This window comes from Apaloderma vittatum, unplaced genomic scaffold, assembly GCF_000703405.1.
Source record: "Apaloderma vittatum isolate BGI_N311 unplaced genomic scaffold, ASM70340v1 scaffold20710, whole genome shotgun sequence".
In the NCBI taxonomy this organism is placed as follows: domain Eukaryota; kingdom Metazoa; phylum Chordata; class Aves; order Trogoniformes; family Trogonidae; genus Apaloderma; species Apaloderma vittatum.
The window spans coordinates 6,866-22,590 of record NW_009695303.1 but is presented as its reverse complement, the minus strand read 5'-3'; the positions used below and the strand labels follow the sequence as shown (position 1 = coordinate 22,590).

The 15,725-nt window shown below is 38.7% G+C and overlaps 1 protein-coding gene across 1 annotated transcript in view; it reads left to right on the top strand.

Annotated features, from left to right (window-relative positions):
- The window catches only part of ZNF830 (zinc finger protein 830), a gene marked incomplete at its 5' end in the record, with an annotated part of 11,181 nt that extends 1,925 nt beyond the window's left edge, over positions 1-9,256 (top strand). The window contains 6 exons of the mRNA XM_009870936.1: positions 1,145-1,356; positions 1,682-1,772; positions 2,428-2,491; positions 5,447-5,527; positions 6,870-6,946; positions 8,840-9,256. Coding sequence (XP_009869238.1) covers positions 1,145-1,356; positions 1,682-1,772; positions 2,428-2,491; positions 5,447-5,527; positions 6,870-6,946; positions 8,840-9,023 — 709 coding nt within the window. The remainder of the gene's footprint in view (positions 1-1,144; positions 1,357-1,681; positions 1,773-2,427; positions 2,492-5,446; positions 5,528-6,869; positions 6,947-8,839) is intronic.
- Between the last annotated feature and the right edge of the window lie 6,469 nt (positions 9,257-15,725).

Here is a 15,725-nt window from a genome sequence, read left to right as displayed (position 1 = left end):
CCCCCCCCAGCCCCCCCCCCCAAAGCCTGTAGCGCTGCTGCGGGTTGTTGTGGCCAAAGGGCAGGACCCAGCGTTTGGCCTTACTGAAATTCATAGAATTGACTTTGGCCCAGTGATCCAGCCTATCTAGATTCCTCTGTAGAGCCTGCCTACCCTCAAGCAGATTGACACTTCCACCCAGCTTGGTGTCATCTGCAAACTTACCGAGGGTGCACTCCATCCTCTCGTCCAAATCATTGATGAAGATGTTAAACAGGAGTGGCCCCAGTACCACTCGTGACTGGCTGCCAACTGGATTTAAACCTGTTGACCGCAGCTCTTCGGACTTGGCCATCTAACCAGTTTTTCACCCAGCCAAGCGTATGCCCATCCAAGCCAAGAGCATCTTTGTGGGGTCGGTGGATGCTACATGAGGCCTGCAGGTCTCCTGCACGCTTTTTCTATGGATAAATTATTATTATCTTGCGTAGGTATTACGTGCTGCTATCTTGACAGCAGAAGACACTTCCCTTGTAGGAATTGAAGTGTTTGTGCAAAATTAACAGTTGAGAGGTTTGTTCACTATTAAACTGATGGGTATGATTGTTTTCAAATATAACCTGGAAGAATGTTTGGCTTGGAGACCTGCAGCTATCCCAAGCAAATCTGGATTTTCTCACTGCTGAGTCTGCGTGGCTCTTCTGAGCTGCAGCTGTAAGTAGCTGTGTTATAGATGAAGGTTATCAAGATTTATGTGATATTAGTATAATGGCTGAACTATGAATTTTTTATTTAACGTGTTCACAGCAGGTGAACAGCACATAACTTTGAATGCGGAAATAGTATTACCTAAGCTGCCATTCCTCTGAATGCACTTTGGTGTGGGCTATTTTTATTAACATTTCTGATACGGAATATTCAAATACAAAAATGAAATGTGTTTTCGGAATTAACCTAAACATTTCTGGGGAACTTCAAATGAAAGGAACAGGTATATGCTGCTCTCAGACAGTATTTACATAGGTAGCTGCGCAGTTCAGGCTATTGCACAGTTCAGGCTATTGCACAGTATCTAAAAGATTGTATTGCTAACAGATTGAATAGGCTTCAGATGCTAGACTGATTTTTGTGAATTTTGAAATAGTTATGTTGTGTTCTTTACCAGGCTACCAGCAGATTTTTTTGATGAAAAGGAACGAGATAGTGCAAATGAAGCTCTTTCAAAGGGTCTAGGTCCCAGTTTATTGTCTGGAAATTATGATGATGATGATGATGATGAAGAGGAAGAACAAGATCAATCAGACAAATCTTCTGCTGTGCAAAAAACTGAAATTCCACCTCCAACTCAAGAAGTAGTAGCTAATTCTCTGCCTGCAGGTAATACTTCAGTAAGGAGCAGCTGTGTTTTAAGTGATGATGGATGGGTTTTAATGTATTTTATTTATTGTTGTGATTAACTAGTTAGGCTGTGTAATATTGGAGTAGAGAAAGGAGATTCTTTGCTAGTTTGTTACGTGTGGTGGTTGTTCAGCATGCATATTGATTTTATGTTCTAATTGTTTGAGGCTGTCAAGTGAAATAATGTCTGGCTGCTGTTCCCTTGATTCAGTAAGATATTAATTGAAATTCCTGTCCAGTCAGAATTTTATAAAGAAGCTTGAACAGTTGTTCTTTTGTTCATAGGCTTCTGTCTTTCTTGTAGACTTCTTTGACAGCAAAACTCCATCTGCTCCTATAGTTTCCCATTCAGGATCCATACAGAAAGCAGAGATACAAGAGAAGATAGTGGAAAGGTAAGCAGCCAGATCAAGTATTGATAGATTTGGGAATTATAAATAAACATTGTTCTTCCAGGAAACACAGACTGTGATCACTTGGAAATCTGTCATATTGTTAACTTGTATTCAGAATAGTTTGTATATATGTCAGCCTCTAGCATTATTTCCAGGAGGTACTTTGCACCCAAGGGGCAGGGTAAGAAGTGGAGCAGTGCCATACAGTGCATGTTGGACATCTCCATTTACAAATTTTAACGCAGGATACTTTGGAAGCTTAATGTCAACCCCTGCTTGTCACTGTTTAGAGACAACTGTTTGCTTGTTCAGTAGTAACAGTTCAGCTCACTTGAGCACTTTTTTAGACAGTGCTTTAGACTTTTGAAAGTAGGGCTGTGCTGTTAAAATGGGTGCTTAGCACACCAGGAAGAATAGTTTAGGAAGCCTAAACTGTAACACTTGTTTTGACTGTGAGAATTAAACCTGTCTCTGCAGTTCCTTGTAGGTTGGGTAAGACCAAAATGAGGAAGAAAGTTTTGAAGGCATAAAAAACTTGTTCCATTTTTAGGTCCTTTTGTAAAAGATTCTGAATTTTATTCTTGACTATTTTTAACTCTATAATAAAGCAGGCTGTCAAGTGTTAACCTGGGATAATAGTAATCAAACATTTCAGGAAAGAAAACACTGCTGAAGCTTTGCCAGAAGGTTTCTTTGATGATCCTGAAGTGGATGCAAAAGTAAGTGATCTGCTCTTCTTATGCTGCTGGATTTATTTCTTCCAGTTTTAATAATTTTCTAAGTAGTAAGGATGCTTTTCCAGGTAATTAGACTATAAGAAAATGACTGAACTATTTAAAATCAAATGGACTATTTCAGCTGGAAGCGACCTACCACAGTTATTTAGTCCAACTGCCTGACCTGTTCCGGGCTGACCAAAAGTTGAAGGATGTTGTTAAGGGCATTCCCCAAATGCCTCTTAAACACCCACAGGCTTGGGGCATCAACCGCCTCTCTAGGAATTGTGTTCCAATGTTTGACTACCCTCTCAGTAAAGAAATGCTTCCTGATGTCCAGTCTAAACCCCCAGTGGTGCAGCTTTGAACTATTGATTCTGCATTGATTAGAAGACATGAAAAGGAAGGGAGGTGGGTGAGAAGACCTTGTTCACTCATCTCAGAAGGTATTTTGATTGTTGTTCCTTTATGGCTTTTAAAGAAAACCAGTGAAATATTATCTGTTGGTTAAAATGCTGGACTGAGATTTGGACAATCCACCTGATACTTCTGTTTCTTTGAGTCATCTCAGGAAAAGCATTTCTCTTAATTTGTACATATAATTCTGCTTTGGAATTGAGGATATAAAAGTTCTCTGATGTCCTTTGAGAGATCCCATTGAAAAGCGTTAAGATTTATGATGTGACGGATGCTAAGCATCCTATTAGAATGAAAATAGCTAGATTATGGCTTACACTGTAATTTCTAGTGCTGACATACTACAACAGTGAACTTGGTCTTCATTCCTCTTGTCTTTTACCACTGTTCTGGTTTTTGATGCTTGGAAAGGGAGATGTTCAATGTGTTTCTCAAAAAACCACTGCAGCTAAAATTCTTGAAGTTTTGATCAAAATCATTCATACTTCCTTCAACTTGCATAGTACCAAATGATGTCTAAAATAAACCCTGATGTTTGAAATACAAACATTTTGCTTTGTTTTGTAAGATTTGCCCCAAATTTGATGGCTTTCATGCTTTCTTCATTGAAATAATAATGTTATAGGCTCAAAGTCTTTTTTATTTTCCTCGAGTATATCTCCCTATTGTCCACACTGCGGAAGGGTGTTGGTGTATTTAAATTGGACTGTGAGGTCAAGCCATGACTTCTGATTTGGAGACCTCTAAAATAATTATTTTTTATGTTCAATTGGTACCACTGTCCCAGTTACAAGCTTAGGTGTCTCTTATTTGCTCTGACACGATTCTTTTGGCACCATCCATGCCCACGTGTTGGCATATGTGAATAGTTTTGAGTATTGAAATACGTAGCCGAAAAAGCCACACTTATTTTTTCCATATGACAAACTAAATTTTTCAATACTCAGTTTCACCATGAGTCAAGAAGCTTGTGAAAGTGGGAATGTCTGGCAGGCAAAGGATTATCCGCTTGTATCTGTGAGGGCACTGAGGAGTGATTGTTGTTCTGGTTATTGCCTCAGCTGCTAAAATTTGCAAGCAGATACATGTTGGAACAAGGTCTTCCTTGAATTGCTTGCAAGTGCTTTTCTTTTTAATCAGCCCTTTCTAATTTTAGCTAATATGCAGGGGAAGGGAAATGTTTGTGACATTGCTTATACCGAGATGGCTGCAGTGACTCTGTGTTGGAATCATACACTAAATGGTTATTTTCAGAATCCACAGTGGACAGTTGGAAGGGAGATCGTAGGCTTGAAAAATGTTGGTTCTTTATATCAGGAACTTATAAAGCATATAAATTCTGGATTAGATAAATATTTCAAGGAAAAAGAGTATCTTTAGTGTTTAAATTTATTGTAAGAAATACAAATAATTATGACTTACAAAAGACAACCACAATGCGTAGTAACACAGTACATACACATATGATAGAAATAATCACAGAACAGAAAAATGAAGTGATCACTATTACTTCCCAGTATGTAGTTTGCTTGGAAGCTTCTAATTTATTCTAAGAACTTAATTCGTACTACTGCATTTTGTATAATCGTTCAGGAACAAAACATACCAAACCATTATCTTTACCATGATGATGACTGATGTGTTACCAAAAGAGAGGAATGAATAAAGGAAAAAATAAAACTTAGTGCAAGAAGATGATGTCACGAATTATTCCTGCTCAAACCGCTTACTTCTCCTAGCTATAGAACTTCCACCCAGTGCAGAGCCAGGTGTAATCTGTCCTCTTAACATTATGTTACATGCCACATCTTCCAGTCTTGAACTATGGAAGTTTTGGTTACACAGGCAGATTATCTTGTTTATTTGCTTGTAGTAAAAGCACAATCTGGTTTTGATTACCTTAGTTGTAGATTTTGTTGTAGCATTTTTAGAGCTACTACTTTTACATTTGCCTTGTCTGAGTCATTAACGCCATCTACCACAAAAGAAAATCTTTGCACGTTGTTAAAATTGGTATACAGCTGTACTATTTCTTCTCTTAGCCAACAAAATTAGACTAGTTTTGAAGTATAGTCAGACGATCTAACATCAGTCAGACTAGTGACTGAATCATTTGCTATTTTATGTTATGCCGAAGATGAATAATTCACTGCTTTTTGGCTTGCGAGGTAGCCACTATACAGTTGAACAGGCAGCTTACAGAAGAACTTAAAAGTCATCACCTGACACAGTGAAATTGTAGACTAAAATTAACACTTAGTCTCTTTTGTTACTTCAAACGTTCCAAACCTTCTACTCTTAGTTACTCTTTAATGCTACAGTCAAGGATGCTCTTTTAATCCAGGAGTAGAGTCAGAATTTTCCTCCCAAACCATTGTGCAGCTGCACACTCTTGCTCATACACATTACTTAAACTGAGGTATGTTGACCAGGCTTTTCTGAGAACATAGCATGACTTCTAGTTCTCCAGGTGTTCTACAGTGCCCCAAAAAGTCGCTAGTCCTAAACTGCTAATTAGCCTGTATTTTTCATGTTCCTTAGGTGCGAAAAGTTGATGCTCCGAAGGATCAGATGGACAAAGAATGGGATGAATTTCAAAAGGCAATGCGACAGGTCAACACAGTAAGTAATGGAATCTATTTTTATTGATTCTAAATACTATACACAATAAGGAAAACAACAGTTTCATGCAGCTCTGCAGAATGACTGACATCTGCATTTGTCAGCTGTTCATTGCAATGCAGTGTGTGGTTAAATGCACTTTATAAATGAGCAAAGGGTTCCCTCTATTTTTGACTTACGGGAAATTAATTTTGATCAGGATCCAGTCATCAATATATGTTTAGTTACATTTGTTAAATAGTATTTAAATAAGATAAAATGTATGACAGTGTTGTGCCAGCATCTTCTATCCAAACAGGATGTAATTGTGGGCACTTCTTTAGATGAGAGATATTCATATTTTAATGTTGAAAAACACAGAACAAAATACCAGCCATTTGTCTTTTTCAGAAAGGATCCATAAAGTGTAGATAGCCTGGGGTTTATGGTTAATTTAAATATACTGGAAAGGAACCCCCAAATTTGGAAAGTGATGAAAAATTTTCCATAAGAGACACATAGGTTGGCTACAGTTTTTTTGTATTTCCATTTTTTTCTATTTAGCATTGCACGCAAAGACTTCCTGGAACAGGGTTTTTTTTGCCCTTTTGTCCAATACAAGAATTGTCACTAAAGATACTTGGTGTTCTTATCTTCCTCTAGACTATTTGCTAGCTTTTTAGTTTTAACTGTAAACAATTGCTCATATGTTAACTGATAGGAAAAGGGGTGCAAAAAAAATTATCATTGCTCATTTTAAAGCGGTCAGCACTATAAACAGAGCGAATGTTCATACAAAAGCAATGGTGGATACAGTTTGCTAGCATTAGCCATTCAGATAATTCTTCAGCTTAGAAGGAATCTTCTCAGTTATGCGTGGACCATTGATTGCATAGCATCTCCCAGACATTCAGATTTGAGAAAGTATATGCTGAAAAAAATAACAGGTTAGAAACACTTCGGGATCTAGTGGGAATATTTAACCAATACTTGCAATAAGAGTGTGTAATTAAGTCCGAAGCATTGGGATAAAGCTCCTATTTCAACCTCAGACTTTGGATGCTCTAGTTTGTTTACACTCACTTTCAAATAGCGTACTGAAAAATTCGAAAGGTTAACCCCAAAGCAGCCAAACTATTTTTAGTTTTAAGAAAAAACATTTCCATTTCAAATTAAACCAGATCAAGTTTTGGTGTTTTTTTCCCTGTATTTGCCTCCAGAGTCTTGTGAAGGTGGGAGTATAGATACAGGAGATTGACACTGACTTGAGGTAGAGGGGAGGAAGGGAAGACACAGACATCAAAAAGGAACAACAGTGGAATTTAGGATGAAGGTGAATTTTCTTAGCGCTTTTCTGCTTTAGATTTCAGAAGCAATAGTAGCAGAAGAGGATGAGGAGGGACGACTAGATCGTCAGATTGGAGAAATTGATGAGCAGATGTAAGTAGATCAATTTTTCCTCAAACTTTCTGTTCTCCAGCAGTAATGGATTGCTATTTGACTAGAGCGATAAAAACATTTTTAATTTTAATCTTCTGTGATATTACCTCACATTAGTCACCTAAATATTTGAAGGGCAAAGACTCCCTCGAATTGCAGAATGATACCTAATACAAACGTGAATTTGAGTCCAAAGTTATATAACTATTTGCAAAGAGAGAACGCACTAGAATTGCTGAACGTACAGCAAACAGGCACGGGCAAAATGACGCAATAGAAAGCAAAAAACTGTGCCTCTTCCCTTTGTCAGATGTCTTTAATTTGTATTTCTCTGTGAATTCTGATTGGCGTTGAATTTATGTGACCACTTTTAAAAAACAAGGTCTGATACTCTGCACTGCAGTTCAAATTTCGATAATGAGATTTGTGTTTTGACCATCCACCTGCTGTGCTGAAAAATGTCCTGTTCTGAGACTTACTCTCCTTGTTTCTAATAAAAGTTACCTTAAAGGTTTTGTTGAATGATGCACTTCATTACATGAGGTAGGTTGGGGTTTTTTTGTTTTGTTGAAATGGTAAGCGTAGCAGTTGGATAAACATTAGTTTAAATTCTGAAGTAACCTGAAATACAGCTTAGTGGAACAGATTGTTGCCTTTATCATGTAGCTTAACACGTTGATTAACAGTGATTATGGCAATGGTAGCGATTGAAACGAAAAAGACAAATTCTGATTTTAATGAACCTTGCAGCAAAAAGAAGACACCACAAATTAAAGCAACACTGGACAGATTTACGTGCTACAAATAATCAGCATATAATAACTCTAGCGTTGGGCTCAAACTGAGCTTTGGTAATACAGGAATGTCTTCTAACAGTGTTGCTGTGATTTTGGAGAGGGCTTGGGCTAAACCTGGCTGTCTTTGAGCGTTTATTTTTCCCAGTAGCTTAGGATGCTATAGTACTTAGAACCAAATTCACAAGTTTGTAGAGAATTTCAAGTTTGTTACCATAGTTATTTTTTCCAGAATTAAATTTCAAAATGGATTTTTAGACTGTTTTTGTAGCTTTGTCTTCTGAGTGTACTTAAATGCAGGTTATTTCGAATTAAATTAAAAATCAAATTAATCCCAGTGATATTCATGTTTTCCTTAGCCTTCACATCTTCAGCTATGACTGCTTGTAAGTAATCGTATTGCAGATATGCAGGGAAACAGGATCCACATAATTATCTTTCCTTGTTGACTTTTCCTAGCAAATAGGAATGAAAGAAGCAAAGATGCATTTAAATGAGGCCAGTGCTACTTGGCAGTTTCAACAAAATACCCTGTTAAAATGCTTAGAATAATTTGTTATAAAACATATTTCAAGGACAGAACTTTTTAACTAAATGGAATACTTGAAACTTGTGGATTGTATTTAGTTAACTGTTCTGTTATAGCACACAGTAAGTGGATGCAAAATCTGAACACTTGTGCTGCTTTTACCAGAGATGCCACCGTTAAATTACCAAAATCGATAGCCAGTTGATAGCTCACCTTTCTACCATATATGAAAACCACATGTGGAGCAAAGAATGGTGTCTCTTCTTGTATGAAAGTGGATATTGGTTCTGTGTTATTTTTAGAAATGTTTGTGGTGGTACTGCATTTGTTAAATATTTGGATTAGATCTCATTGCTAGAGAATTAACCAGCCTCCCCTCTCCTCTGGTCTTTTTCCACTTGATTAACACAGAAGAAGGGGCACTAGCGTACTGAAAGCCTATTTTTTAATTGATGGGAAGCTGTGGAGCTTTTTTTAATTCGAAGTTGGAGAAGAAATACCGAGCACTGTAGAAAAGCCAATTAATAGGGAAAGGCCGCAAGTGTTAATAGGTGGTTTACTTTTCAACAGTGAATGTTATCGCCGTGTTGAACTTTTGCGTAACCGCCAGGATCTGATGAAGGAGAAGATAAAGGAAGCCATGAGATTAAGAGCAACACAAGAGAAAGAGGATGAGGCTATTGGTAGTGAAGACGAAGAAGAATTGCAGGATTTGCTCTCTCAAGACTGGCGGGTGAAGGGGACTTTGTTGTAGCATTTCTGCAATGTGGCTGATACTATTTTTATCTGTGATGTTACTTCCATTGTTAAAAGTGAGATGCTTTTGTTAAATATTTATTTAAAGAGGATTGTGAGATGGTAAGACCCAAATGTATTAAAAAATCTTTGTAGATCTAAAGTGACTTATTACTTGCTTTAAAAACTGTATATTGCAATTGTTTTACAATATTAAATGCACCTTTCCTATTAAAATAATTTCTTTCCTACCAGAGCTATTTTAATGGAATTAATAAGCAACTGAAGAATTTCTAAGGTTTTGGAAGCATCAGATGTATCTGGTAATTTCAAGACTTGGGTTATTTTGCATAGAAGTAAAGGACTTGGAAAAGTGATCGTGCATGGGGTTTTCCCAGATTTGGGGGGTTAGGGAAAGGAAAATAGTATGCATTTATGTCATCATAAAATTTATAAGTGCTCTTCCGTCCATTTCCCCAGCTCCCTAATAAAATATGTACATTTTTTCAGGTTCTGTTAGAGTTTCTCTGTGTATGTAAGGACTAAGCTCAGAAATGTTGAGCTACAGCTTCTCCACAGTGCATATTCTTTGCTGTATCATTGGCAGGATTATCTATGAGTATCTCGTTTTGCTTAGTGCAGCCATAATGTAGTGTACCTCACATTTCTGAACCACAGGGATGAAAACACAATGATTGCATATTTGCATAACTAAGTGAAAGGATGACAAAATGCCAGAGAGGAAGGTACTGCACTAGAAACCAATGAGGTAAAATCATTTATCTAGATGTCAATACTGGAAATTTTCTTAAGATATTATCCTAGGCACAGAGAGCATCTAAAATTGACTTATGTTCTGATAAACACAGATGAAGTAAAATCCGGGAACCAAAAACTTGACAAGACTGGAGCTCTGAAAGCAGAACTCTCTTGAACTTTGGTAAGTGCTTCTTATTTTTTTTTCTTTTTACTTTAGATGAAACAATTTTTTACCTTGGAAATCTTAAAACATTTCAAGTTTGCTGAGGACTTTTGAAAAAACAGGAGAAATGTGTGAGTTTTATCAAAAAGTAAAGTTGTTCAAGGAACAGCTTAACATCTTAAAGATTCTATTTTATAAAACAAGTCAGTGAGGCTTTAAAGGGAGAAAACAAGCTTTGTTCCTATGAGACTGTTCTAGATACTTTCCTCAAAGATGCTTATTAACCAAGCAATAAAGAGAAAACCTAAAACTACATGTTAGATTTGCCCATTTCGGAAGAAAGGCTTGATATGGTGGGAGCCCTTTCCATATTGTGAGGTGTTTTTGCCACTCCTGGTTTCCATGATCCTTGAGTTCAGCTCTTTATAAAGCTGTCAAAATTCAGGCAGTGATCCTTATCTGTTCATTGCATCCAGTTCCTCCTGCTCATTTATGCTGCCTTACAGCCGTTGTTTTTTGCTTGATTTAACTGCAAGTAGCTGTTGCTGCTGAAATATTTGACGGAACATGACATGAGTTAGTACTGTTGTTGAGATGGTAACATTCAGAGAGTATTGAAACAAATAATGAATGTTGTGGCACGTTGGAGAATACTTAGTTGGGCCAAAACTGAAATAGAATTTCCTTCTATAGTGTGAAACATTTGAATATCAATGTATAAGGTGCCTATTTTTTAAGTCTGTCCTCAGTATTAGACAACAATTCTCTGATGAGCTATTCAGCTAATTCTAATCTCTGGCGCGTTGGAATTGAGAAGAATTTTTTAATTCTCTGATCTCCAGGACCTGGGAGAAAACTGAAGAACTGAAATTAAGCAGGAAGATTTAGCATCTGTATTTGTTGATGTAATAAGGGAGAGTGTTGCTCAAATGTAAGAACTGTGAAATTTATTGCCACCAAAAAAACTTGTGATTCTCCAGCTCAGTGGTTTTGAAACTGGTAGGTGATTTCCAGGGTAAAATTGTGTGTGCGTGTTTGTGTGTGCATGTTGGAAAGGGAGCAGCTGCAGGTGCCAGTTATTGGAAGTTTGCTTTCTCTGGGAAGTGCAAACCATCACAAATTCTAATGTGTGGGATAATTTCTCTGCTGCTGTGGAAGAATTAAGCTGCTGCTGTCACAGGTTCAAAGCAGATGTGGCAGGGGGGTTGGAACTGGATGATCCTTAAGGTCCTTTCCAACTCAAACCATTCTGTGAGTCTGTGGAAAAGGACTGTATTTTGTACAGAGCAGCCCAGGAGTGATTGCGCAAAACCAACAAACTGAAATAACAAAATAATGTTCTCATTTGCTAAGGTGATTGTCATTCCCCCAGTAAAGCATAAAATGTTTAAAGTTTGCTTCAGAACTACAAATACTGGTTAAAAGAACGTTAACAGTAGCTTTGGTCAGACTCGCCTGCCAATAAATTCAGTTTGAGGAGAGACAAATTCTGCTTATTGCATGCCAGTGTAATTAAAGTCACTGCATTTTATCTTCATAAATACTGAGCTAGAAATAACTCTAATGAAAATATTCTTAGCACTTACAAATACTTCCTTTTTTTCTTAAAATCCAGAAAGCTTCCCCTAGGAAATCAGACATTCAACCAATAGGAATCATGCTGTAGCTGTCATTAAAAACCAAAATGTGAAAACCACAACTGTTTTAGAAATTCCCTTTTGTTAGGTACCGTGGGATGAATTTGACACTTCTCTTGCGTTTCAGTTACTGTCTCGAGACCTACACCAGTCTGTGGAGTGACAGAGGACACTTGCATTGTCATGCTTTGAAGTAGACAGAACCAATTATGTTCAGTGATTTTAGTTTTCAGCTCGTTCTCTTCTAAGAGGCTGCACTTTCTGAAGTTAGCATGTTCATGGATTTTTTCTTGCTCCAATGGCTGGCATCCAAGGAGGATTCCATCTGTGCTGCCTTTGACCCCAGTTCTGAGTTCCCAAATCCATCTCCTGTGTCCAGTTCCCCTCTGCTGCTGAGCCTGGGACTTCCCTGGTGCCACCTGCTCTGGGTGATTGCTGCTGGAGGGGGTTCAATACCAGTTTTGTATATATTTGCATGTAGCTCATTATTTTAATTATTTCCTTATTAGTACTATTATTTTATTAAAGATGGTTTTGTTTTCCAATCCCTAAGTCTCCCTGCCTTATTCCCTTTCCAGTTTGGGGAGGGAGAGGGTTTAAGAGTCTGCCACTGTTCAGCAGCTGGCCCAGCCCTAACCCTGGCCCAGCCCTAACCCTTTGCATGCATTGATGCAGAAACGGATTTAATCAACATTACTGTATTCCTTCTTGGAAACAAGGATTAGGTACACTTCAGTGCCAAGAGAGGCAGGATGTACTTGTATCCCTAGAAAGTGTTGTGCGTGCCAAGAGATTGAAAATTCCTGGTGGGAAGCAGTTTTTCAGTATCTGCCTTCATTAAATCTGTTCATCACTTCACTTAGAACTATCCTGGCCTGTTATCTGGGAAAAGAAATGTCAGCAGTTCCCATGTGTAGGCATCCAAACCAGGTCTTTCTTCTGAAAAATAGCAGAGGCACTAATGCCGTGCAAGTGGTTGCAGCAGTTACAGAGGAGCTAGGAGATCTCTGTCCAGACCCTTCCTCTATGCTGTCCTTGGAACATACAGTTTCTGTGATCTAGTTGAGCAGCCGAACAATTGCAGTGTTCCCAGTGGAGACTGAGCTAGTGGGCACCTATGTCTTGCTTGTTGGGCAAGTGTGACACTCGCCCAGGAAGGCCAAGTCCTGTTCCAAGCATGATAAATAGTGCTGAAATGCATTCAGCTGAGGTTGAGGCTTTGGAAGAAACCAGGTTTGCATCTCCCCTGTCCCAGAGAAGCACTCTTGGTTTTATGATGCTGGGATATTTAAAAAAGACAAACCCCAAAACAGCAGGCATGCTTCCATTTCTGCCTGGTTAGGATGGAGAAGGTTCAGTGTGTGCTTTCAGACTGTCCTGGGAAACCTCACAGGAAAACATTGCCTGTGCAGCCCAGTGAGGCTGAGGCATTTAGCGGGGCCCTACGTTCATGGCACAAGTGAGATTTTCACTGTTGGCTCCCGAGGAGCATTGCCTGGCACAGATGGGCACCCTGGGGCCCTTGGATGCCTTCTGGCTATGGCAGAACAGAAAGCAACCTGGTTATTAGCAATCAATAGGTTATGTAACTCAGTAACTCTTGTTTTCCTTCTGGCTGACTGTTCCAGCCAGTATTTGTGGGTTTTGATTTTTTTCACTTGAGAAACACAACTTGCTGGAATTTGAGATGTTGGCCAGAACTCTGATGCCAATTTGATGACGCGAAAGCTGCAGAACTTTTGTGCTGTCTTTCATTTGGAAACTCGACAGTTGTGTGGGCCTTTTCATACAGACTGTGTGCTTCCTTTGGGCATGAGTAGCTCAGTTTTCTATAAGATAGTATTATTTTTTACTTTTTTTTTCCTCTAGGTATATCTTCTTGAGTTTTATTTGCCTGTTCTGTATATTGAAGGTATCTAGGATTTTTTTTCTTGCCATTCAGAAATCTTTTCCAACTAAAATAATGAAATTAAAAGTCCTCAGTTAGCCTAAATTTTATCACATTTCTGACTGTATTTCTGCAAAAGCCCTCTCAGGTGGTTTTTTTTTCCTTCAACATGTCTTTATTTTTACCTCTCCTCATTCCACATAAAAATGTGCCTCTGCACTAGTTTGCTTAAGTTTAACTCTTTTCTAGCTGATTCTGCAGGCATGTGGGAATTATCCCTGTGAAAGATGTGATAAATGACAGAGCTGCTGCTGCCCTTTGCCTGGCAACTCTACTGGGAGAGCAAAGCCTTGATCTACTTAGTGTTGAGCTGCAATAATGTTCTCTATTTTTTTTATTTTTTTTTTTTTTCCATTTGCATTAGCCAGAGAAATGGCTTTTGCTGTTGCGGAAAGGAAGCAGTTTCTCCTGTAAAAAACTGCTTCAGCTCCCCGTTCAAGAGTAAGAAGTTAAATATATTTTAAGTAATATAGTTCAACTAATAGTAACAACACAGACCGCTAATGCTACCGTCTCTACTTCTTCCAGTCTAAGGGTTGGAATAGCTAATTCAAAACAACTGGGTAGGGCTTCCCACGTACTGGGATGCAATGAGGGGTTTTGTAATTTTCTCAGCAGCCTTTACTGTCAGGAGTTGCTCTGTGGCTGCCTCTGTATTGAAAAAGCTGTTGACTTCTACAGCCTGTATGCACATCTTGGTCCTACCCGAGTTCCAAGCTCAGACTCAAGACCCAGACACGTAGGAGCTCTGTACCCTAGAGTCAATGGAAGATACTACTGATATGCCCCACAAGTACTCAGTGAGGGGAACTGGGATCCCAAGCTAAATAACTGCGGAGAAGTACAGAGTGTAGCGGAGCAGGGACGGAACCTCACGTTGTTAAGGATACAACTCTCTTGCCAAAACCTCTGCTTTCTCATGAGGATAAAGCAGTAAATATCAAAGCATGGCCAATGCTCTGAGAGGAGAGGTGGCCAGAAGCGCTGTGTGAATCAAGAGCTCAGGGCCAGCCCCTTTCTCTCCTTTTCCTGCGAAGAGGCAAGGTGAGGCTGTGCCTGCAGTGCGGCAGCAGAGCAAAAGGAGGAGCTGAACGACTGAAGCAGAACGTCAGGGCAGGATGAGACCCTTCCCTGGGCCAGCTCTTCATTCTCCCTCTTTAATGCAAATTGTTCATGCTCCTCGCAGCTGCTGGGCTAGTTTCCTGGTGGGGTGAAAGGCACAGTGGAGAAGCCTGTCACTGAGCAGTGCTGCTGGGAATGGGAAAATAGGAAGGATCTTAACAATGATATACTCAGTACCCAAGTTTGATCTTTTGCTCTTGTTTTTCTTTCCCCAGTATCTGATCATGAAATCAGTATGGGGAAACACGAGAGATACAAAACAGTGACTTTTTATAGCAAGAAGCCAAATTCTGTCCTCTCTGTGCAGTGTGAGAAGTTCTCCAAGAGCAACTTTGTTAAAAAACAAATAAGGTTTTGCATAAATACTGCTTACGCTACTAATTGCAAGATCTTACTCCACCTAATACTGAAAAGGCTCATAATCCCTGACAGTGGGCCAATATTGGTACTTTCTAGCATTGCCAGTATTGCACAGTCGTTACTCTCTTTCCCAATGAGCACTGGGACCTTAAGCGTGATGATATGAAACCTTTAATCATTAATGAAAACAAGCAATTTGTCTATGATCTTAGTTTGACAATCCATAAAATAGTTTCTCTCAAATGACAAATTAGCAACTTGGTTACAAAGAACAAAGTTTAAACAACACAACAGTTGGATGCACAAAGCTACCACGTCTTCTTTTTTTTTTTAAATCAGGAAAAAAATTTATTTATAAAACCGTCTCATTTAATTTACTGTCAAGTCTCTAGCTGAATACAGTGGTTTAGAACACTAACGGCCCATGCTTTTATACAGATTAGCCAAAGCATGAACATCCATGAAAATTAACCCCCGAAAATAACTTGCTTTGCTTTATGTTATGATGAGCCACAACAGTGTTAAAACTGGAACAGTAATGAAAGCAACACAAGTGTTAGGAAGCACAGTTGCTTAAAGAGTAAAGGAAGTATTTTCTTTTGATGTCTCAGAATAATAAGAAAGTTAGAAATGGCAGAAACTCCTCTGTAGATTAGTCCATAGAAAGCATTGTCTCATGGGGCTTTGGAAAAGTCCTGTCTGGTGGCTACTGCACTAGGGCATGATGAGATA